This window comes from Schistocerca gregaria, chromosome 1 (genome assembly GCF_023897955.1).
Source record: "Schistocerca gregaria isolate iqSchGreg1 chromosome 1, iqSchGreg1.2, whole genome shotgun sequence".
NCBI classification, from domain to species: Eukaryota; Metazoa; Arthropoda; class Insecta; order Orthoptera; family Acrididae; genus Schistocerca; species Schistocerca gregaria.
This window is the reverse complement of record NC_064920.1, coordinates 301,298,044-301,321,529: the sequence shown is the minus strand read 5'-3', so window position 1 is coordinate 301,321,529 and position 23,486 is coordinate 301,298,044. Positions and strand designations below refer to the sequence as shown.

Below are 23,486 nucleotides of genomic sequence, written 5' to 3'. Positions count from 1 at the left end.
AGTAGTCACATCCACAGTCCAGCACTGCCCCAATGTTGAAAGACCTCAAGCAACATGTGTCTGGGCCCCCACAACTTGCGCTGCTTCCGCCACATAATGGCATGTGAAGTATTCCATCTAAAATAACAAAGATTTCTGACAACTTTTTCACTTTCTTGCATCTGAAACTATTTTCTATGTCATGGACTTAAAAATTTACAATAAATTAAATAACACAAATCTGTTAAATATGGACTTTGACCCACTAAAAAGATTGTTATTTAATACACTAGTGGAAAAATGTTATTACTCAATTGAAGAATTCATGCAGGACAATTTGGCAATTTGAAAAGAAAAGAAACAATGAAGATTATGTATTGTATAATAAATTGTTAATATATTGTATAAATTGTATTGCAAATTGACTGTAAGTGTTATATATGTTCTTGTTAAATTGTTCATGTGTAAACATGCAGAAATGTTTGCTGAAACATGTTAATTATTATAACCTTATTTTTTTAAGTAATTGGACCTGTCTCCTGTACAAAAATCTTTCATTTGTAACTGTACATTATGAGATGAATATCTACATTTTACATTCTACTGAAACACACATTCATATACTGTTATGCAGCTGATTGACCAAGATGGAGTTATAAATGCTGGTAATACAACAGTCTTCCGAATTATATCAAATGTGAGATACCGTTTGTTAATCTAGAGATGTGACAGAGAATTCATCAACAGTTACTATATTGAAATATTTCCAGATCCGGAAAGCGAGCCCTGTTATTCTGTGCACAAACAAAATTATTTACCTAGATACTTACTCAGAAGGTGAATAAAACTTGAGTGTTCCTGGAAACATCATTGAATGAAGCTTTCAGACTGCAACAAAGTTTACACATTAAATTTCCTATGCGTATGTGCAATACTGTGATCTCTCTGAATGGATTTTTATTGGTATTTAATCCTGAGGGAAGAATGAGTTCTGAAAGCTAGGAAGTGTATCACTACACATTTTACTTCCTGTAGTTAAGTACTGGCCAGCAATTATGTCTCATGATTACAGTCAAACACATAATTCTGTTGTCATTGCCTTCGTAAACCAGTCAGTCACCTTTAGGCCTGCTTGACACACTGTAGTACACACAGAAATACCATTGGAAAAACTAAAAGACATTAGAGTGCTATCCAAGGCTTATGAATAAATTGCAGATTTTTTTTCAGAATATTAACAAATAATGGCTTTATGTGATTTTTTATTGCAGATTTTGTGAGGAGAATGATCGTCACCTGGAGGCAAGTCAGAAGTGCCAGCTGGCTGCCCGTGCAGCAGAGCAGTGGATGGGACTAAGGTTGCAGCTAGTGGGGGTTGCTGTGGTGGGAGGAGTTGGACTAGCTGCAGTGGTGCAGAGACAGCTTGGCACTGCAGATGCTGGTAATCAAGTCATTTTCTTATGTCTTCCATTTTCTGTGTTTCATTTCATCACTTTTTTAATAACATTGTGTCTTCAGCTGTTTTGTATCATTTATGATCTTTGATCTGATCAAAACAGTTAAAATACCTTTTCTAAATAGCATATGAAATAATACTGCTCTCAGGCTTGTAAGCCAGTGCTGAAATGCTGCTTGCAAAGCCACAGTAAGTCAGTCAGTAAATAATGTTTTTTAGAAAATGTTCCAGAATAATTGCTAAATTAACTAAGTCAAGTTATTTTAATGGCACTGATTACATTCCAAATTTGACACAGAAGGTTTTTAGCAAACGCTTTTGTTGTTGAGCCTGTTCAGCAAGTAAGAAAGTTATTTTTAAATTATTTTGTTTTGTGTTTATTTGTTTCCACAGCCTGCAATATTTTAGAAATCTGACTTATAGTGTAACTGAAATTTATCAGTTTTCTTTTAGTACTTGTGTAGCTAACTACACACTTTTCATTATTCAGTGTCAATTGCCACTTTTTACACCATACAGATACCTTGTCTAAATTATTTTGCAATTGGTTCCGATCATTTGATGACTTTACAAGACAGTAAAGGACAGCATCATTTGCAAACAGTATGAGGCCTTCTCCAATTGTCTCGTAAATTGTTTATATATATCAGGAACAGTGGAGGGCCTGTAACATATCCTTGGGAAATGCCAATTATTAATACCCTAATATATCTTCTTTCCTTTCTATATACTAGTGAGAATATCAAAGTTCTAGCACTTCTCACCCATGGTGAAATTTTATATATTTCAGTTTGGATCACAATTGTTTGTCATACCAGATTGAGTCTTTGATGTTCTGACTGACGTATTACATCAATGTGCGAGGAATTGCAGAAAAGCTGAAAAATGACATGAGTGCTTTCATAGATGGCCCTCTTTCTGGTAAGATTGAGTAAGACTGTTATGGTATTGGAATAAAATGAGACTAGTGGTTTATTGGATAGGTCTTGCACCTGAGCCATTCACAATGATATGACTCGTGGCCCAAGGATTGACTGTGGGTGTGGTGTCAGGATGGACTAGGGTATTGTGGTTAGCAGAATACCACTTTTTGAGGAGTGGGAAGGATTGTGGTTAGGATATTCCACATTTTATGTGGGTGTGACTATCAACTAGTTCTCCACCAGACTGTGGCCACAAGCAGAGGTGACTGCCCAGCGGTGGAACACACTGCTGACAAGGGGAAGCCCTCAGGCATGACAAAGCAACCAGCTCAGTTCATGTTTGGTGCAGGTTGCTTGTGTAGCATTTAAATTGAAGGACTCTTTTCGCTCATTACTCCCCCCCCCCCCCTCCCCCCTCATAATGCCCAATCAACTCAATATTGATGAAATTAATAAATAATAGAAAACTGAGCATTTTATACCAACAAATTCAATCAGTGATCTTTGAAGAAGGCACCCAAGCAGCATGCTGAGACCGCTGGCTGGGGAACAGAGGACCTATGTTCAATTCCTACAAACATTTTGTAGTTTTTTCATATATTTTTCTCATTATCAAAATTTGTGGGAATAGGGGGATCAGAAAGGTAAAAAAAAAAAAAAAAAAAAAAATCAAAAATGAATACTAATGTGGGAGATGCATAAATGTCTCAAAAGACTTGGTGTAGTGAAGAATTAAAATGTTAATTCTTATTGTATGAAAACAACTCCAAGTAGCAGTGCTTTATTTTAAGACCAGGGTTGGTGAGGAACAATGTAGCTGGTCAAGGACTGCATTCATTAGATGTTCTTGATGCTGCAAATTTATTTGCTTCAAATATTTATATGATACTTAAAATCAATCTAGTTGTTCAAAGGAATGTGAGGGTATGTAACATTGTGAGTAAAAGAGTGAACATAAAATGACCAGGATTCAATTATTGCTCTTTTGATTAATCAGAGTTACTTTGCTAAATGAGAGCTGAACCTGTTGCCCATGTCCGAGGCCTTGCATGCCTTACTCAGAGTCAATGACTTCCACAAAACCCGTATTATCTGCATCCCCCCCCCCCCCCCCCCCCCCCACACACACACACAAACACACACCCCAGTGTGTCTGAGTTACGTGCCCTTAAAACACATTGTTTGATCCCAGAATCTTCCTGACCGTACCGTATATACTTGAATCTAAGCCGCACTTTTTTTCCGGTTTTTGTAATCCAAAAAACCGGCTGTGGCTTAGAATCGAGAGCAAAGCAAGCAAGCGGAAGTTTTGAAAAATGTTGGTAGGTGCTGCCACAACTAACTTCTGCCATCGAATATAAGTAGCTCTACAAGTGGAAGATGGGCTTTTTTTCTCTTCCCTGAGTTTCGACCAATGCATATTCGTACATTATCCAACGAAGGAAATACAAATTCCGTATTGTTCATCTTCGAATGTAGCAGTATTTAAATGTACGACAAAAATCCGACTGGCAAGACTGTTTGGGATGTTTGTCAATATTTTTTCATACCTGTGAGAAGAGATGGTTGCTAATAGGAACCTGATGAAATGTGAATCACATGCAGTATTCTCTTCACCATAAAAATAATACGAATATAAACATTTTGCCATGTATTCTTTCATGTTTGCTGCTATCCCATTTAAATCACATCTGCCTAATAAACTATGAAACTAGAGTGGGACAACAGCAAACACGGAAGAATATACGTATCGTGTCATGTTTATATTCGTATTATTCTTATGCCTAATAGTGATACAGTCATAAGTGAAGCACGGCAACTGACTAGATTTTTAAATCTAAGATGATTCTAATTTCTGTGCATAATTTGATGTACTACAGAAGCGGCTGCAAAGATTTTCAAACGGAGAAAAATTTTCGCCTAACTCATTCAGAACATGTTCTATCAAACGCAGTCTATTATTTGGTTCTTGTTGATCATTATCAAAGAAAGCAGCAGTGTAAGTAACAACAAATAGCAGTCTGTTGCCATTGTTTTGCTAATGAGATGATTCCTCTCTCTTTTTCTTTAACTGTAAGTGGTGGTAGCGCGCACAAAAGCAAGCCATGCCACGGCGAGCAGCGACAGGCTGTAAACACGCACTATCAGAATGCAACAAACAATGCATGACACAGCACAGTAATGCATTTTCAGCTTAGAGTGACGTAAACACTTATAACAAAGAAAACGGCACTTATCAGATCAAAGCAAAATAAGCAATCGATTCAAACCAGACGAAGCACGTGAAAAAGGAAAGGTACCCGTATAAATACGGACGAAGCACCTGACGAATAGCAATGGCTACCTGGTAAAGCTTAACTGCTAAGCTTACGACTTGAACCAAACTGCTGTAGCTGTATCGTCATTCATTTGACCTAAATTGTCTCATATTACAATGGACTAACTTTGTTTCGATTTGGAGGTGTGGCCTAAAACTTTTCTTTCCCCTTGAATTTCGAGTCTCAAATTTCAGGTGCGGCCTAGATTAGGGAATTTTTTTTCCCTTTATTTTGAGTCTCATTTTTCAGATGGGGCTTAGATTCGAGTAAATACGGTATTCTGCACTAGCCCCTGCCTCACACCCACCACCTACTTTGCCTCAGGAACCATAACTTTACTCATCCTGCAGCCCACACCCTGTTCCCCACACTCTCTCCTTCCTCTGTTCTGTCTGCCACCCCCAGTCCATTCTTCCATGACATCATTTGCAATAACTCACTGTTGCTAGTGCTCATCTTTCATGTGTGTTCCATGCATCTTCACCCCCCCCCCTCTCCCCCCACCAACTCTCTTACTGTCAGCTGCCTTTCCAATCCTTCCCTTCTGCTCCCAGTGGCCACTGGCTATGATGGTTTTTCCATGAATACTATTTCCCTTCAAAGGAAGTAGTATTAGTTATGTCGATAAGAAGAATGATAAACAGCCTTCCCACTCTGTAAGGTTACCTTTCATTTACGGAGTTACTGCCTGCATAAGGAAAATTCTTCAAAACATTGTATGAAGATCACATTTTTCAGTCAGTACAAAATAAAAGACTTTTTTTCAACCCACAAAAGCTTACTTGATTTCTTTAAAGTGGTGTGTGGCTGTGACAGTGTGTCTATATGGACAAAAGTGAGAGGACAATGAAAGGACGGCCCACATGTTGCCTAGTTTGTTTCAAGCACATTGCAGAAATTTCACTGGGAGTCCCTTACAAATCCTCCATATACTCTTGATCTTTCCCCATGTGATTTCCATATTTTTAGAACCCTGAAAAAAAGACATTTGTGGCCAATGATTTGCTTCGGATGAAGATGTGCTTGCCTGGGGACAATCATGGTTCCGTAGCAACCACAAATACTTTTCAATGAAGGCATTGACCACAGTGTCTCATAATGGGATAAATATAGGAACAGTTATCATGATTAATAAACAGTTTACTCCCCCCCCCCCCCCCCCCCCCCCCCCGCCTCCCCACCAGTCTCATTTTCGTATTACTGCCCCTTTATATGAATGCTAACTAGAGAATGTAAAACATCTACAAGTAAAGTTCAAGAACAAAAGTAATTTCAATAGAGATGACAACTGCAGGATTTCTGCTTCACGATTTCCTGCAATCAAGGGAGTAAATACAATGGTCTCCAACAGGACATGCCCTCTATTTTGACTGACAATGAGGCAAATGTGCTTTACATTGTAAGATTTTGTGTGATGTCACTTCTCAATATATTGAGTGTCAGATTTTAATGTGTTGCAGAGTGTTTTGGTCACCATTGTACTTAAGTAGTGCTACAACCATAGTCGTTTGTCCCCTTTTATTCTGTGTCTCTACTGGTAGTTTACCTTTGATTTTATCTAGTTATTTTGCTGTGTTCTGCCTGACTTTACAGGTGGTCTTTCATGAATCTCACAATGTGAATGCTGTTTTTTCAATACTTGTGTAATGAAACAACTTGATATATATATTTTAATGAGATATTGCCTATTCTTATTTCAGGCAAGGTTGCTGATTACCTTGCATTATAGCACCCTAAACCACCACTAATAATAATAATAATAATAATAATAATAATAATAATAATTGAAGTAAATACCTAACCATGGTGTGCAGGGAATGGAAACAGCTGCCAGGAAGCCACCTAGGTAGCACGATCATAATATTTTGGTAAAAATTTTCCATCCATCTCTTTCACTGCCTGTTATCAGTATCTACCCAATAATGATTTCTAAACAATAACAGCTTGAAAAATGTCACCCAGTAATGCCAATTATTGAAAACAAATTTGGGGAAGATTCCTTTTCATTAGTGAATGGTCTTGAACAATGTTAAACTAACCAGGTCTTGAACAGTGTTAAATTAACCAGGGACACCAGAAGAGATCTGAAGAAGATCCCAGCACAGTGATTGACATGTGAGGAAGAAATTTAAGGAGGAACAACCTAAAAGATTCGGGAGAGGGCAATGAATTGTATGTCATGGCCCAGTACAGTGGCATTACTAAAAATATTTTGCCTCGTGAGAAACAGATTTACATGTAATTTGTATTTCATATATTTATTATGTGGTTTAGTATTATGTTAAAAACCAGTTTTCAAGCAAGACATGAGAATAAATGAAACAGCAAAACTTACTTGCTTGAAATTGCCTTGCAGTGAGCATTTGAAACTAACTCTGTTGTTTTATATTATTTCATTTCAGGTTTGGTGGGACTTGCCATATCTTATGCTCTATCAGCAACAGGTGTATTAGGTGGTGTTGCAAATGCATTTGCAGAAACAGAACGTGAAATGGTGGCTGTGGAACGAGTATTGCAGTATGTCCAAAGTGTTGAGAAGGAATCTCAAGGAGGTGAACAACCACCATATGGGTGGCCAGCTCAAGGAGTTGTGTCCTTCAATGGTGTTGTCTTGCGTTACAGGTGAACACCTTTAAAACTCTATAGCTGCAATTTATAAATGCTATCAAATGAATTGATATTTGGATGCTACAGTAACTGGGATGTGGCTGCTTTTTCATAAAACTATCAGCAGTTGATATATACCTTACAACATTTGTTTTGACAAACTACAAGCATATCTACTGTTAAGAGACTTAAGTTATTGCAGTACTTGGGAGTCTCATGACTTTTGTGACACTGACATTGGATGTTGTGGTGGTATTATTTCTTATAAGCAAAAATGGAGAGGAGACTATGACAAATGGTACTCATTGTGCTATATAAAAGGATATTTCCGTCTCTATATACTTGACAACATCACATTATTTCTGAAGTGAACAACACTGCTGCAATTGCTTCTTGTTATCTATTCTGTGTTGAAGATGAATGGTGATGACCTGTCCATGGTCTTTGACTATTTAGCAAGATTTTTTAAATGTCTATTTTTACAACCATTTGCGCAAAGCTACTGAGACAGTTGTAATTTGAGCCGTACTCATAACCATTTTGTGTCTCTACACTTTGTTTATTCAATTTTGAAAGGCACCATCACCACTCTAATACCCAAATGCAGGAAAATTATATGTAACCCTAAAAAAAGTAAAACTTCTCTAAAAACTAAATGGAGTACAAGGAAACAATTCTGTAAATTTACGTATGTCTGTAAGTTACCATTACATTATTGAGTATGTGCCATAGTAAAATGCTGACTTTGATGAGACAGAAAATAGTCCATATGTGAAGTACCATTTTCCTTGCTAAGTGCAGTGACCACTAAATGATCCTGTGATTGATTTTATTTATTTCTTCATCCTGGGATCATCTTAGAGTGATATGGGATTATCATCATAATATATATATATATATATATATATATATATATATATATATATATATATATATATATATATATATATATATATATATATAAAACAGAAAGAAACTTCCACATGGGAAAAATATATTAAAAACAAAGATTCCAAGACTTACCAAGCGGGAAAGCGCCGGCAGACAGGCACATGAACAAAACACACAAACACACACACAGAATTACGAGCTTTCGCAACTGGCAGTTGCTTCGTCAGGAAGGAAGGAAGGAGAGGGAAAAATGAAAGGGTGTGGGTTTTAAGGGAGAGGGTAAGGAGTCATTCCAATCCCGGGAGCGGAAAGACTTCCCTTGGGGAAAAAAAAGGACAGGTGTACACTCGCACACACACACACACACACACACACACACACACACACACATATCCATCCGCACATACACAGACACAAGCAGACATATTTAAAGGCAAAGAGTTAAGGGCAGAGATGTCAGTCGAGGCGGAAGTACAGAGGCAAAGAAGTTGTTGAAAGACAGGTGAGGTATGAGCGGCGGCAACTTGAAATTAGCGGAGGTTGAGGCCTGACGGATATCGAGAAGAGAGGATATACTGAAGGGCGAGTTCCCATCTCCGGAGTTCGGATAGGTTGGTGTTGGTGGGAAGTATCCAGATAACTCGGACGGTGTAACACTGTGCCAAGATGTGCTGGCCGTGCATCAAGGCATGTTTAGCCACAGGGTGATCCTCATTACCAACAAACACTGTCTGCCTGTGTCCATTCATGCGAATGGACAGTTTGTTGCTGGTCATTCCCACATAGAAAGCATCACAGTGCAGGCAGGTCAGTTGGTAAATCACGTGGGTGCTTTCACATGTGGCTCTCCCTTTGATTGTGTACACCTTCCGGGTTACAGGACTGGAGTAGGTGGTGGTGGGAGGGTGCATAGGACAGGTTTTACACCGGGGGCGGTTGCAAGGGTAGGAGCCAGAGGGTAGGGGAGGTGGTTTGGGGATTTCATAGGGATGAACCAAGAGGTTACGAAGGTTAGGTGGACGGCGGAAAGACACTCTTGGTGGAGTGGGGAGGATTTCATGAAGGATGGATCTCATTTCGGGGCAGGATTTTAGGAAGTCGTATCCCTGCTGGAGAGCCACATTCAAGGTCTGATCCAGTCCCGGGAAGTATTCTGTTACAAGTGGGGCACTTTTGGGGTTCTTCTGTGAGAGGTTCTGGGTTTGAGGGGATGAGGAAGTGGCTCTGGTTATCTGCTTCTGTACCAGGTTGGGAGGGTAGTTGCGGGATGCGAAAGCTGTTTTCAGGTTGTTGGTGTAATGGTCGAGGGGATTCAGGACTGGAGCAGGTTCGTTTGCCACGAAGGCCTAGGCTGTAGGGAAGGGACCGTTTGATATGGAATGGGTGGCAGCTGTCATAATGGAGGTACTGTTGCTTGTTGGTGGGTTTGATGTGGACGGATGTGTGCAGCTGGCCATTGGACAGATGGAGGTCAACATCTAGGAAAGTGGCATGGGATTTGGAGTAGGACCAGGTGAATCTGATGGAACCAAAGGAGTTGAGGTTGGAGAGGAAATTCTGGAGTTGTTCTTCACTGTGAGTCCAGATCATGAAGATGTCATCAATAAATCTGTACCAAACTTTGGGTTGGCAGGCTTGGGTAACCAAGAAGGCTTCCTCTAAGCGACCCATAAATAGGTTGGCATACGAGGGGGCCATCCTGGTACCCATGGCTGTTCCCTTTAATTGTTGGTATGTCTGGCCTTCAAAAGTGAAGAAGTTGTGGGTCAGGATGAAGCTGGCTAAGGTGACGAGGAAAGAGGTTTTAGGTAGGGTGGCAGGTGATCGGCGTGAAAGGAAGTGCTCCACTGCAGCGAGGCCCTGGACGTGCGGGATATTTGTGTATAGGGAAGTGGCATCAATGGTTACCAGGATGGTTTCTGGGGGTAACAGACTGGGTACGGATTCCAGGCGTTCGAGAAAGTGGTTGGTGTCTTTGATGAAGGATGGGAGACTGCATGTAATGGGTTGAAGGTGTTGATCTACGTAGGCAGAGATACGTTCTGTGGGGGCTTGGTAACCAGCTACAATGGGGCGGCCAGGATGTTTGGGTTTGTGAATTTTAGGAAGTAGGTAGAAGGTAGGAGTGCGAGGTGACGGTGGGGTGAGGAGTTTGATGGAGTCAGGTGAAAGGTTTTGTAGGGGGCCTAAGGTTCTGAGGATTCCTTGAAGCTCCGCCTGGACATCAGGAATGGGATTACTTCGCCAAACTTTGTATGTAGAGTTGTCTGAAAGCTGACGCAGTCCCTCAGCCACATACTCCCGACGATCAAGTACCACAGTCGTGGAACCCTTGTCAGCCGGAAGAATGATGACTTCCCCTAAGGGAAGTATTTCCGCTCCCGGGATTGGAGTGACTCCTTACCCTCTCCCTTAAAACCCACACCCTTTCATTTTTCCCTCTGCTTCCTTCCTTCCTGACGAAGCAACTGCCAGTTGCGAAAGCTCGTAATTCTGTGTGTGTGTTTGTGTGTTTTGTTCATGTGCCTGTCTGCCGGCGCTTTCCCGCTTGGTAAGTCTTGGAATCTTTGTTTTTAATATATATATATATATATATATATATATATATATATATATATATATATATATATATATAGAACATAATAACTATATTAAATATACTTTTATAATGATAGTACAGGTCATAAGCTGTGGCCTCCTTGATGAGGAAGCTATCCCAGTATTTGCCTGGAATGATTTAGGAAAATCACAGAAAACATGTAGCCAGATGACCAATCAGAGCAAATATCATACTGAACATGGGGTCTTAACAACTGCAGTATCTAATTTGGTTGGTCCCTATTGCTCAGTGCTATTTGATTTACACACAATTTGCTCCATACAACTTACAACGTATATATGATACAGTTTTGTTCTTCATCACTGCACCCACTACTGGTCATCACTGCACCTGCTGCTGATTCCAGGACTACAAATATCGTTCTACATTCTTTATGCTAACTTCTGTCTGTTCTGAAACCAAACTCCAGCCCCAGAAACTTGCAACTATGCCCCATGCACTTTTTTTATGTCCTCCCCTCAGCCCGCCTGAATAACCGATTCAGCTCCACCATGATTAGTGAGATGCTGAGTTTGGGAGAGTGACAAGGCATTATCATCATGCACTATAGATCTTAGCACATGATTTTCTTGTAAAGCTTTACATTGTGATGATATATTTTAATATGACAGGGTGTTGTACTTACCCATTTCATTATTAACCACTGCTCTGACTTATCTAACTTTTCTTCAATTATGTAGTATGCATTACTTATGAGGAATGTTATATTTGCCTTTTTAAACAGAAGTATTTTAATAATATTTTCCATCTCATTGGGCAATTTGTTCTACACTTTTATACTGGGGAATAACTTTTCATTTGTTTTTCTGTGGTAAATGTAGGTCTAAACTGGCTCTTATTTCATGATTATGTCTATAACCATTAGTGAGATATTTAGTAATGTTTTCTCTGATCTGCACAACAAGTTGGTAGAGGTACTTACTTGTTGCAGTAAGAACACTCAGTTCTTTAAATAGTTATTTACAATGAGGCTGACTGCTACCTTCTGTTGTTATTATTAGTGCCTTTTCCCGTGGTTTAAAAATTGTGCCCATGGTTTGTGACTTTGGTCCCCAGAAAAGAATCCCACAACTCAGAATTAAGCATATATAGGAATAGTATGTCACCAACAAGAGACTGGCTGTTACAAATCGATGAAACAACCCTAAGAGTGTAACATGCTGTTGATATTGTTTTGGTTCATTCCATGTTAATTGATAACCAGTACTCATCCCCAAGAAGCCTTGTGTTTGTTATACAGCCTGTTGATTTATCACCTGTGCTTTATGTCACAGAGTTGTTTTCCCTTTTTATGCTCAAGTGTGTTCTGTTTGTTTTCTTTATGTACAATGTTAATATGTTTCATACTGTCCAGTCATAAACATCCTTGAGTGTATCATTTTCTTTCTCTAGCAGGAGTTTTGATGTTTTGTCACCAACTACGCTCTTGCTGTCCTCAGCATAGAGAACTCTTTTTCCATGTCTTACACTGCCTGGAACATCATTGATATATATGAAGAACAGAATTGGACCCACTACACTACCCTGAGGGATACCTTTGTTTGTATATTTCTTTTATATGAATGTGTGGTGTCTGTTATATTAGACATGTTCAAAAGAACAAACACCATGCAGAATCCACAGCTGTGTATTATGTATTATGTAAATTGAAGGTGGAGAGGGGATGTGAGGAAAGGGAAAGGAAATAATTATTGATGCTACCTACATCAGGACTTCATGTGGAATCAGCAGTGATGACTGAAAATGTGTGCTGGACCTGGCTTCAAACCTGGGATATCCTGCTTACTAGGCAGTTGCGTTAACCACTGTGCCATCTGGACACATTTTTTATTGCAGTTGCACAGACTATCTCGTTATGTCTCCCAACTGATCCACACTTCCACCTAGTGCCACCTGTCTGCAATTCCCATCCATGTCCTCCATGTTTGCTATTTTGACATACCTGCAGGAGGTCAAATTTGATTGTGCATTTGCACTGAAGGTGATGGATTCATAGCCCTTTGAGGTGACTCAGTTATATGAATGTGTGGTATCTGTTCTTTTGGACATGTCAACATCCCTCAGGAGTCTCAAAGTAGCAAACGTGGAGGACATAGATGCAGACTGCAGATAGATGGTTCTAGATCAGAGTGTGGGTCAGCCAGAGGCTGCACCGAGATAGTCTGCACATTTGCGATAAACGCTGTGTCCGGATGGTGCAGCGGTTAATGCAACACCTAGTAACCAGGAGATCCTGCGTTCGAGTCATGGTCCAGTACACATTTTCATTCATCACCACTGAATCTGCCTAAAGTCTCAATGCAGCTGACTTCAATAATTCTTTCCCATTCTTTTCCTTTCTCTCCATCCACCTTCAGTTTGCATAAAACATAAAGTGTATTTCTTGTCTGACAATTATATTACTAGAAATTTATCATCAGCAGACCTGTAAGTTATATCTGCCTTTTGCACCTTGTTTTCCACTTAAGACTAGAGCCATTTGTTTTGTATTCCTCTTACACTCCTAATGCTTCTAGCTTGTTTAGTACTCTGCTTGGCAGTTGTTAAGGAAAAACTGACACTTGCTACAGAACAACTGCAATTGCTGTGTAACGCGTGACCAAAATTATTATAAGGAAACGTAGAAGACAAGCTGTGCTAAATGCATAAATGCTCTGTATTCATTCAGCGGTTCATGCAATATGATGTTTGACAAAGTTTGTTGTGTGATATTCTATGTGGTACGGCAGTCTGCAAGATGCCATTTGAATGCTTACAATTGTGGGTGACCAGTTGGATGGCTCAAGGTGTTCAAAGTGCCACTACTGTGACCACAGTAATGGGTGTGTCCAAAACTGCCATCTCACAATTAAAAAAGGCTGATGAAGGTGGAAATGCTTTGCAAAAGTATTCTGTTGGTCGTAGATGTGCTAATACATCACAAGAGAATTGATACAAAGACATAGTGGGGAAAAGGAACAGACATCTCGCTCCTAGGCACACCCTTGCAGACCCTGTAGTTGGCACTGGTATGTGTGACTCCCAGAACCATTTCACGGTGATTAAATCATGATGGTTTGCTCACTCAGAAGACTTTTAAATGCATCCCTCATTTTGAGAAAGAGTTTGTTCGTGTAGGAAGCATGTTGTTTTGGTTGGGGTCAGCAACAGTGATCCAACATGATTATGTCTGACAAATCATGCTTCACTGTGGCAAGTGATTGTGGCTGTTAGTGAGAAGAGAGAGGGGAACACATTACACACCACAGAATAGTCATGAACATAATTCATGTGTTGCACCTGGGCATTATGGTGTAGGCAGACATTATGCACAGTGGCTGAACACCACTGCACATCTCTGCACAAGGTATCATTACTGCACAGCAGTATTGCAGGGAAACTATTCTGGATCATGTCCAACTGTTTAGGAGTGTGGTGGATCCCTACTGTCTGTCTGTGAATGATGGTGCCCTCCCACACAGGAACTGCTGAGGTGTCAGACACATTGGAGTATGAAGACATTGAACATATGGAATGATCTCTGTACTCTCTGGACCTAAACCTTATAGATCATGCCTAGGATGTTCTTGGCAGACATATTGCTCAATGGACACCAACTCCCTGAATAGTGCAATAACTGGAAACTGCCTGTTGAGAGGAGTGGGACATTATCTTCTAAGCACTACTCAACAGTTTGGTAGCCAACACCAGTAATAGGTGCAAAATTTGCATTAGTGTTTGAGGAGGGCATATTCCATACTGAGAGTCCGATATCAACCTTTATGTTGAGGGGTTGACCTGTGTTAAGCACGTATATTATTTTATTTGGTTTCTTGTTTTCACATGTGGTGAAATCTGTACCATTTGTCATTGTAAATATACCGCTCCACCTCTATTACATATATACTGTGTGTCATGTCATCCATCTGTGCCTGTAATTATTTCAGTCCAACAGTATATGTGTTTTTTAGCTGCTGACTACCAGTGTAGTATTTTGTAGATAATAGTGCCAAAATCCTTTAACAAGTGTAAGGATATTCTTGTAACCCAGTCCTTCTTGTCAAGTACCATTTTTGTAAACTCTGTAATGGCCAGTATTGTACTTCTCTCACTTCAGAAACCAAACTACACTTCATTAGAAAGGTTGTATTTATTCATGTAACTCACTACTTTATCATTAAGGATTGATTCAGTTATTTTTGGGAATGCAGACAGTATTAAAACTCACCTGTGGTTTTGATACTCTCCACATTACCTCTCTATAATAAGGATGCAAATTGTGCGTGTTTTTAGGTACTCCGGAAAATATCTGAAATAAAGGACTTATTTATTAAGTTTGTTAATGGAGTTTATATGCTGTCTACACACTCCTTCCTGACCAGATACTGGAACTTCATCTATGCATTGAGAGTTTTTTCTGCAGTTTGAAATAAATGTAATTGTAGTCCACTGAGGTGTTTCGTGGTAGGATGGGAAACTTTATTATTGAGTATTAATATACTGAAAAATGTTCATCAAGCAGTAATCATATGTCTGTTTTCTACCATAACACTGAAATCTTTTTTATGTACATATGTTTTACATTCTTTCCCAAAAAAGATGGATTTATAGATTGAAGTCCTAATTTTGAAAACATAAAAATTGTAAAACTTGTATTTTTGTAGGGAGGATGTTGTAGCTTCACTCCAGGGAGTGAGCTTTGAGACTCGACCTGGAGAAAAACTTGGTGTGGTAGGACGCACTGGAGCAGGAAAAAGCTCTCTTTTGGCAGCACTGTTTCGTCTAACAGATCCTTCTTCAGGGAGAATCACTATAGACCGTGTAAATACTGCTTCCCTTAGTCTCTCTACTTTAAGGTAAATAAATACAAATACTTTTACAATTGGAATATAGCCTCATATCTGTCTCTACCTGTACATGTACTCAACACTTGAATTTTAAAGTAAATAGCTCATTCCATATTATCTGTGCACCCTCACTAAATTCTGTACTTAAATATTGATTTATTAAGTACACTGTTTCCTGTCCAGTTTTTTAATTTTATTACTATTTCTAAATTAAAGTACAAGTTGTATACTATTAGTCTCAGTATTTCAGTATAGGCTTGAGAGTGTTTATCCTGGAATGTGAATTCAATATACTGAAATTTTGGGTGTTTGTGAGTGTATAGTGTTCATCAATATTTTATTAAAAGCTATGCATGGCAGTGAAAGACTGTGCTTTAGGTAAAAACGGACTGTTTTTAATGTAATTCCCTCGTGGGTCAACACATTCTTCCAGTGCCTTTTCAGTGACTGGGTTCTTTCCCTAAAGTATAATTCTGGAAGATATGAAAGATACCCTACTATATCCTTTATTTAATTGGATAGATAAGAAATCTACCAAGCAGCGGCAGAACCCACACACAAAAAAGACTGTTGTGATTGGGAAGCTTACGGAGCCAGTGGCTCCTTCTTTAGGCTGAAAGGTTGAAGAGGAAGAAAGAAGAGTTCTAATACTGTGCAAGCAAAATCCACACCTCTCTCACATCAGTTGACTTACTTGATATGCTCAGCTGATATTCTTCTCTGGATAGCTGGTTACGTCGATCTCCAAACCCTTCTTCTCTAAAGAATAATGCTGGTTATGAGAATTTCTCAGTCTCTCTCTCTCTCTCTCTCTCTCTCTCTCTCTCTCTCTCTCTCTCTCTCTATTCTTGAAATAAGTGGATACTTGCAAAATACTTTTAGTTTAGCCTTGGTATATTTCAGCTTCCACAAAGAACAAATTCACCACTTCTCACATAAATATTCGATTGTTTGCAAGTCATCTGATTTGTCTAGCATTAGATTCAATTAAATACATTTTTAGCATAGTTTTTGCAACCACGTAATTATGAACATGTCTTATTTCTAGCAAGTCCAACACATGAAGTACAATTAAATGTATATAATCAGCTGTTCATTTTTCTTTAACAATAATTACAGACACTAAAACAGCAAGGAATACTACATGATTACTTCTTGCTCTTCCCATATGGCTTCTGTGGCACGAGCGGCAAACACTTGTCGATGCCATGGGACCATTGCATCTACCTTGTGCTCGTGACTCCTTTCCAGTCTGCACACACAAACATGTGTCCGCGCAGTATGTACGTTCTCTCACACTTATTTTTAAAATATCGTGTGTTCGAGACAGTAGAAGGATGAATGGTTGTAGAATTTATGCTAAAATTCTCAAAGCACTACAGGGTGAAAGAAAAGGACTAGGGGTTGATTTTGGGAAAGTCACCCAAAACCACAGATCAGGGGAGACTTACCATACGGGATGAGAACAAAAGACTCTTTTCTTCCTCAGGGGAGACTTACCGTATGGGACCTGCACTTGTGGGCGATGTTCCTAAAATCTACACCTTTTCCTAGACCTCTCCAGTCCTTTTCGTTCACCATTCTTCCTTCCCCTTCAACCCTTCTGCCTGAAGAAGGAGCCACTGGCTCCGAAAGCTTGCCAATCACAACAGTCTTTTGTGTGTGTGTGTGTGTGTGTGTGTGTGTGTGTGTGGGCGCGCGCGCGCGCGCGCGCGCGCGCGCGCGCGCGCGCGTGCGCGCGTGTGCGCACCTCCTGCCATTGCTTGGAAAGTAGATTTCTTATCTATCCAATTAAATAATTTTATGAATAATTGGTTGTTTTTGTTGTTATATTAGCCCACCTATATCTTTGTACTGTAAGCATCCTGCACACACTTACACATAGCCAGGGCAATGTATCTTTTTTTTTTAAACCGTTAATAATTTTTGTGTTTCTGCCAATACAAAACGGCACAGCCCATTGATTAGCCAGGAAGTTGTGTGGTAATTCATTTCTGCTATCACTGAAAATGAATTACACCAAAGTACTCCACTTCGTGAATGGGCTGCTGAATATTTAATTTACTTCTACCAGTAAATTTATTCAGATGTATGAAGTAGCACAAGTTATCATGAAGGGGCAGATTTTATTAGAATTATGTGAGAGTTCATTGAAGCTCATGTGTGAATTGCTAATAAACTAGGCACTGAGCATTGTTTGAACACTTTTAATAGAACATGGAGACAGAGACCAAGTCATTTAGGGAACTGAACTTTATATATCAGTTAATCTAAACAGACAGCTAAACTCATATCTATCAAAATAAATTAATTTGTTTGAAATACAGAATTCTGATTTCTATATCGGGTAAGTGCAACTACAATCTGTTATCAGAATAAGTGTTGTATTTCGAGTGGGAACTCAGGTAAACATTAATCAATGTACAATTTTTTCTCATTACAAATCTTCCAAAAATATATTACAATGGAAAATTTGTGTATGTAATATTGTAGTAATACAATAAAGTATTTTCTTATTTGTTTTCAACCATAATAGTATTTGTTTAGAATATATGGCAATTGAAAATAAGTTCTAGACCAGGATTCCAACATGGTTCTCCTGTTTATCAGTAATAGTTGCCTTAACCATTACATTATCTGAGCTTCAGTCCTGATTCAAATTTTCACTATTAGTACATTCCAAATACTACTATCAGAAGTTCTCCTAGGAGTTATGAGGAAATAGCACCACTCAGTGAATGGAGTTTATGGAGGACGGAAGTTTACCCTGCCACAAGGGATATGTACAAATAAATTAAAAGTACAGTAATTTAGTATGCAAAAATCATAGGAAGAAACATCCTCTACATACAAAAAATGTAGTTTCCACTCCGAGTCTTGTACAGATTTTCAGTTGTCATAACATACCGCAGTTCAGCATATGAGATGTGATCAAAAAGTAATAGGAATGTTTTAATTGCATGTGATTTATACAAACAACTCAAATTTTTTAAGTCTTGTTGATACACATGTTCCTGATGTATGTTTGCTGCATTATCATATTTAGTTAATTGTTGACAGTCGGAAATGTTATACACGTTTTTTTAAATCATGGAAATAGCTGCCAAGCAGTTGGTTCTTTGTACAGGGAAAGGTGAAGAATTTGCAGAATGCTAGACAAAGTAACTACGACAAATGGGATAAAGTTCCATATTCCAAAGCTACTCCATGCATCGCTCCACAAAGAATGTGTTGAAACATTGTCAAACAAATTTTTTTGAACATGAAGCATTTTTGCTTCATAACAACCTGAAAACTCATAAGAAGATCTTTATAATGATTTCCTGTCATAGGCTAATTGTTACAGGCACAATACCTGATTTGTACATCATAAAAATCTCAAAATGTTCTCAGTACAATAAAACCTCTGAAAAGACAGCTTTTTTACAGTTTTAAGATTACACTATTTAGTGCTGTGATTGCAATTAACAAGATATTCTATAATTATAGTCAGTATCATAATGCCTCATTGCTGGCCATCAAATAGTATTATTCACTGTATGCATCAATATTTCACTACAGCAGATTAGTTTTTCCTCCAACTTTCTTCTGTGTTTGTAGGCTACACACAGGCTGCAACCAAATTTGTCATCATCATATGCTGTATAGGAGGACCGTGTATTACCACTCATGTGTCACTCATTTCTGCAGCATTTGGATCTGAGGATGACTGTCTGACACAGTTAAAACAAGTTACTTGGAAAAATAAGAATCAGAAATTAAATTTATAAAAAAAAAAAAAAAACAATTCAACCAACAGGTTTTCACAGAACTGATAAGTGTGAAGACCTTGATTCAGATTCCATAATAATAAACTGTAGGCTACTTCCCTTAGGTATTTGATTGAACAAGTCAGCTCTCTCATCAGAGGAAGGCTGCTGCGCACCAAATGCTGTAGGAACGTAGCTAGTACAATCACCCTGCTTTATTTAGGGACACTTCTGAAACAAGTAAAGGGCTTAAGCTAACTCACTCTCTGTCATAGTTTTTTAGGACTGCTTCTGTAGTAAGATATACTAAATAGTGGCTTTGAATGTGAGAAAGTAGGAGAGCTGCCATGGCAGCATAGTACAATGCCAGCATAATCTAAATTAAAATTGCATTTAAAAATACGTGCCAGCAAGATAAGTACTCAATAAAACATTTATACAGAATACACATTAATAAAAATCTTGTAAGTTACTCTAACACCAGCAATACACTGTATGTAAGATTAGTATTCTCAGTGGTCTACCTCTTGGCAAAAAAATAAGTAGCAGAGGAATGTACATCTACTTATGATGACAATTATTGGTAGACATTTTCTTCTAATAAAATGAAAATAAAGTAACAGGACTGTGTCCAGGCCAAGTGCCCATAAATGAGAAAATTCCAGTTGTGTTAACCATCGAGTATGATATGATACATGGAAACCAGACAGTAGTTTTGAATGGGGCTGTGACAGAGATCAGTGGAAATAAAAAGAATAAAAAAGATACTAAATGACAAAAATAAACATTAATTAACAAGGTATAGGCAAATACAAAATCAGTAAAGATTGTGAACTATGAAAAACATTTATATATAACGTAAGAGTTACCAACAACATCAGGGGAAGGCATAGTCAAGAAGGGAAAGCATGTGCAGGTACCTTGCCACTAATACCAATTATATTACAACAACAAAGAACCAGATGAAACAAAAATACTGAGTGTTTAACGTAAGAATCATGAACCAGGGTCTGAGTGACAGACTAGTGTACAAGAAAAACAGATAACCAACATGTAACAGTCAGATATCATTTGCACATCTCCCTGGTAGGTAACTGAAATTAGTGAATGGCATAATTCCAATTGCCCATACAGAGTGGATTCCATATTACTTTTTAGTGATTCAATTATTTCTACTTCTTCCAAGATGTTAAATAAATGGCCTTCAGGTTCCTTTGCAATATTTTTAAATTCTTAAAAATTCGGTAATGAAATGTCCTTTACTATGGAGATGTGCACCCTGTGTTGTTCTAGACTTCTACAACTGTGGCTACTCCACTCACCAAGTGATGTGTACTTATCTACATCCTGTAAGAATTGAGGTGTGATTACAGTCAACATTGTAGTGCATCTAAGAGAATCTTTAATTCTTGAATCTAGGTGATCAGATAATGTGTAACACCAGCAGCTAATCAGGAATATGTTCAGTTCTCTCTTGACTATGTAGGGACTCTGAAATTTTTGCTTTATGACAAATGAAAATTTTGGAGGTAACAATTTTCTGTTGAGAAAGAGACCACATTCATAGATTGTTTTGAAAATAATTTAATTATGCAGGACATTCCTGTTTATTTCTTGTGAAACTGTTAGTATTGTTAGCTGCCCCAGGCAGGAGACCTGCTTTGTTGATACTACACATTTTTGGCTCTTTGACTGAGATGCTGCAGTGTTTATCTTTGGCATGAGAGTGTAGAAGTTGTTGCAGAATCAGCTAAGTAAAAAATCCATGCAATGCATAGATTTATTTAAATGTAAAAGCCATCTCTGGAATATTCCTTTGCCTGAGACCATGTGTGTCAGATTCATGTGCTGATCTGAAATTTTTGATTCACATGTGTGTCTTCTGCAAACTCGCTTATTGATTTTGTCAATACTCATCTGTATTGTGATGCATTGTGAAATTTTGAATATTTGCAAGTTTCGCATTAAATTTGTAATGTTATCGTTAATTGTGGGCTTAAACTTACTTGTGCTTTTTTCAAAATTTTTGAGAACGGAAGTCTATCCTTGTTCAAAACAATTATTCTCTAATTTCATTGTATAATTATATGAGAAATACGTTGCTTTTGGGAATTTTCAGATGCATGCAGAACTTTATTTTTGAAAATTTTTTAAAAGTTACAGATGTTGTTGTTTATTTATTTTCTAGCAAATCAGTGTTTGTTCTTCACAGCTTATGCCAAAGAATAGGTCACGACAAATTTCAGTGTATATTGACACAAATAAACGTTCATTTGGGAGAATTTTTGTATGTTACTGCTGTCCTGTGCATAAGCTAATTCATAGTAAATTGGCATTTGTGATTTAGTTACTGTAGCACACATTGTAACCAGCCTATTTTGTTAGATCTACTAAGTTTGGTAGCGACCATCATTAGCCCCAAAAAGTTTTAGAAACTAGCAATCTTTACCCTAGGTTTTTCTGTTGCCTTAATAGAAATCTTGTTTTGTGTATTTGCTTCAGTTATTCTAAGGAATTAGTAATTTTTTAGCTCAGCAGATTAGGAATAGTCAGCAGGCTCAATTTAAAGTTATTTGTTCACTGTTTGGTAAAATATTGCACCAGCCACAGTGCAGCCCCACTGTGAATGCTCTTCTCAAACATGAGATGAGCTCATTGATGTTCTTAAGCAAATGGAAATCTCCCTGGGTACTGTCAGATGGTTGGTAGGTGCTGCAAATTGATGTGTTGGAAGAGTTCCTGAGAGTCATGTACCTGTTGGTACCAAAGATACTGTAAGGACTATCCTCTCCTGCAGATCCTCTCTCCTCTGCAGGAAGTACGGGGTCTGTCATTACACATCCATTTGATTGTGAGTGGCATGTCAATGGTAGGTCTAGATGTCCTGTATAGGGTAGGCAGGGCTAAGGGTGTTAATTACCAATACCCCCTAACCAACAAGTATGGGTTAAACAAACAGAGCAATGGGGACTCACTTTATCTGTTGTGAAACCTGCTTTGTCCTGTGTCAGGAGGAGGCAAACATAAAAAGGTATGGCAGGTAGGGTTGTATTAATCGCAGGCAGTTCAAACACATGGCAAATAATGGTACCTCTTAAGGAAACATCAGCAAGGGACAGGTAGGAATCCCTGGTACACTCAATATGTATACCTGGAGGCCTTGTTTAACATGTAGAAGAGGCTATCCTGGCAGCCACTATCAGGGGGGGGGGGGGGGGGGGCAGGCTGCAGCTACCTACAGATTGTGGCACTTGTTGAAACATATGGTGCCTGTCATCTGGACTCTGAGGTCATACTTGCATCATTCCAGTGACTTGCAGAGAAAGTTGAGAAAACCAGCCAGGCTCACAGTTCACAACATTGTTCTGAGTCGAGTGAAAAGACTGAATCAGCAACTATGAAGATTCTTTAACAACTAGGCTATGACATTATGGACTTGGGTGTAGGGTTGAAAACTGTAGCATCCCCCTGAATGGGAGAGGTGTGCACTAAACATCGGTCACATAGCTGACTGTGTGTGGAGTGCACACAAGGGTCTCTTTCAGACTCTGAGGCAGTCATCAAAAGCAGTGAAGCTCACATAACGCAAGGTACAGAATGCTGCCTGAAACCTGAAATTGATAACATTTTCTGGGGAAATTGTAAGTGTACATCAAAAGGATAGGCTAATGGAAATGGAGGTGATGTATTTTTGCAGTAGACAAGAAACTCAAATCAACCGAGATAGAAATTGAAGCTGCACGTGAGATTGTTTTGGCAAGACTCAGTATCAAGGGTGGGCGTAAAATGTGAATTTGATCCTTCTCTTGCCCATGAGACTCATCTACTGATGTAACAAAGAACATTAGAGAAAACCTCACTTCACTTGTACATATGTTATCCAATCATAGTTTAGTCATCATTGGAGTCTTTAATCATCCAATGATCAGATGGGGAGATTACAGTTTTGTTAGTGGTAGGTGTGACAAGACATCCCATGAAACATTACTCAATGATTTTCTGGAAACTACCTAGAATAGACAGTTTGGAATGCCACTTATGATGGAAATATATTTGATCTAATGGCAACAATTAGATCTGATCTTTGAGGACGTCAACATTGAAACTGATGTTAGTG

The 23,486-nt window shown here is 38.6% G+C and overlaps 1 protein-coding gene across 2 annotated transcripts in view; it reads left to right on the top strand.

Moving 5' to 3' along the window:
* Positions 1-23,486, top strand: part of LOC126342120 (ATP-binding cassette sub-family C member 10) — a 371,444-nt gene that overhangs the window by 278,138 nt on the left and 69,820 nt on the right. For both annotated transcript variants that reach the window (XM_050001827.1, XM_050001828.1), the window contains 3 exons: positions 1,251-1,420; positions 7,079-7,298; positions 15,438-15,629. In XM_050001827.1, the coding sequence (XP_049857784.1) occupies positions 1,251-1,420; positions 7,079-7,298; positions 15,438-15,629 (582 nt within the window). The remainder of the gene's footprint in view (positions 1-1,250; positions 1,421-7,078; positions 7,299-15,437; positions 15,630-23,486) is intronic.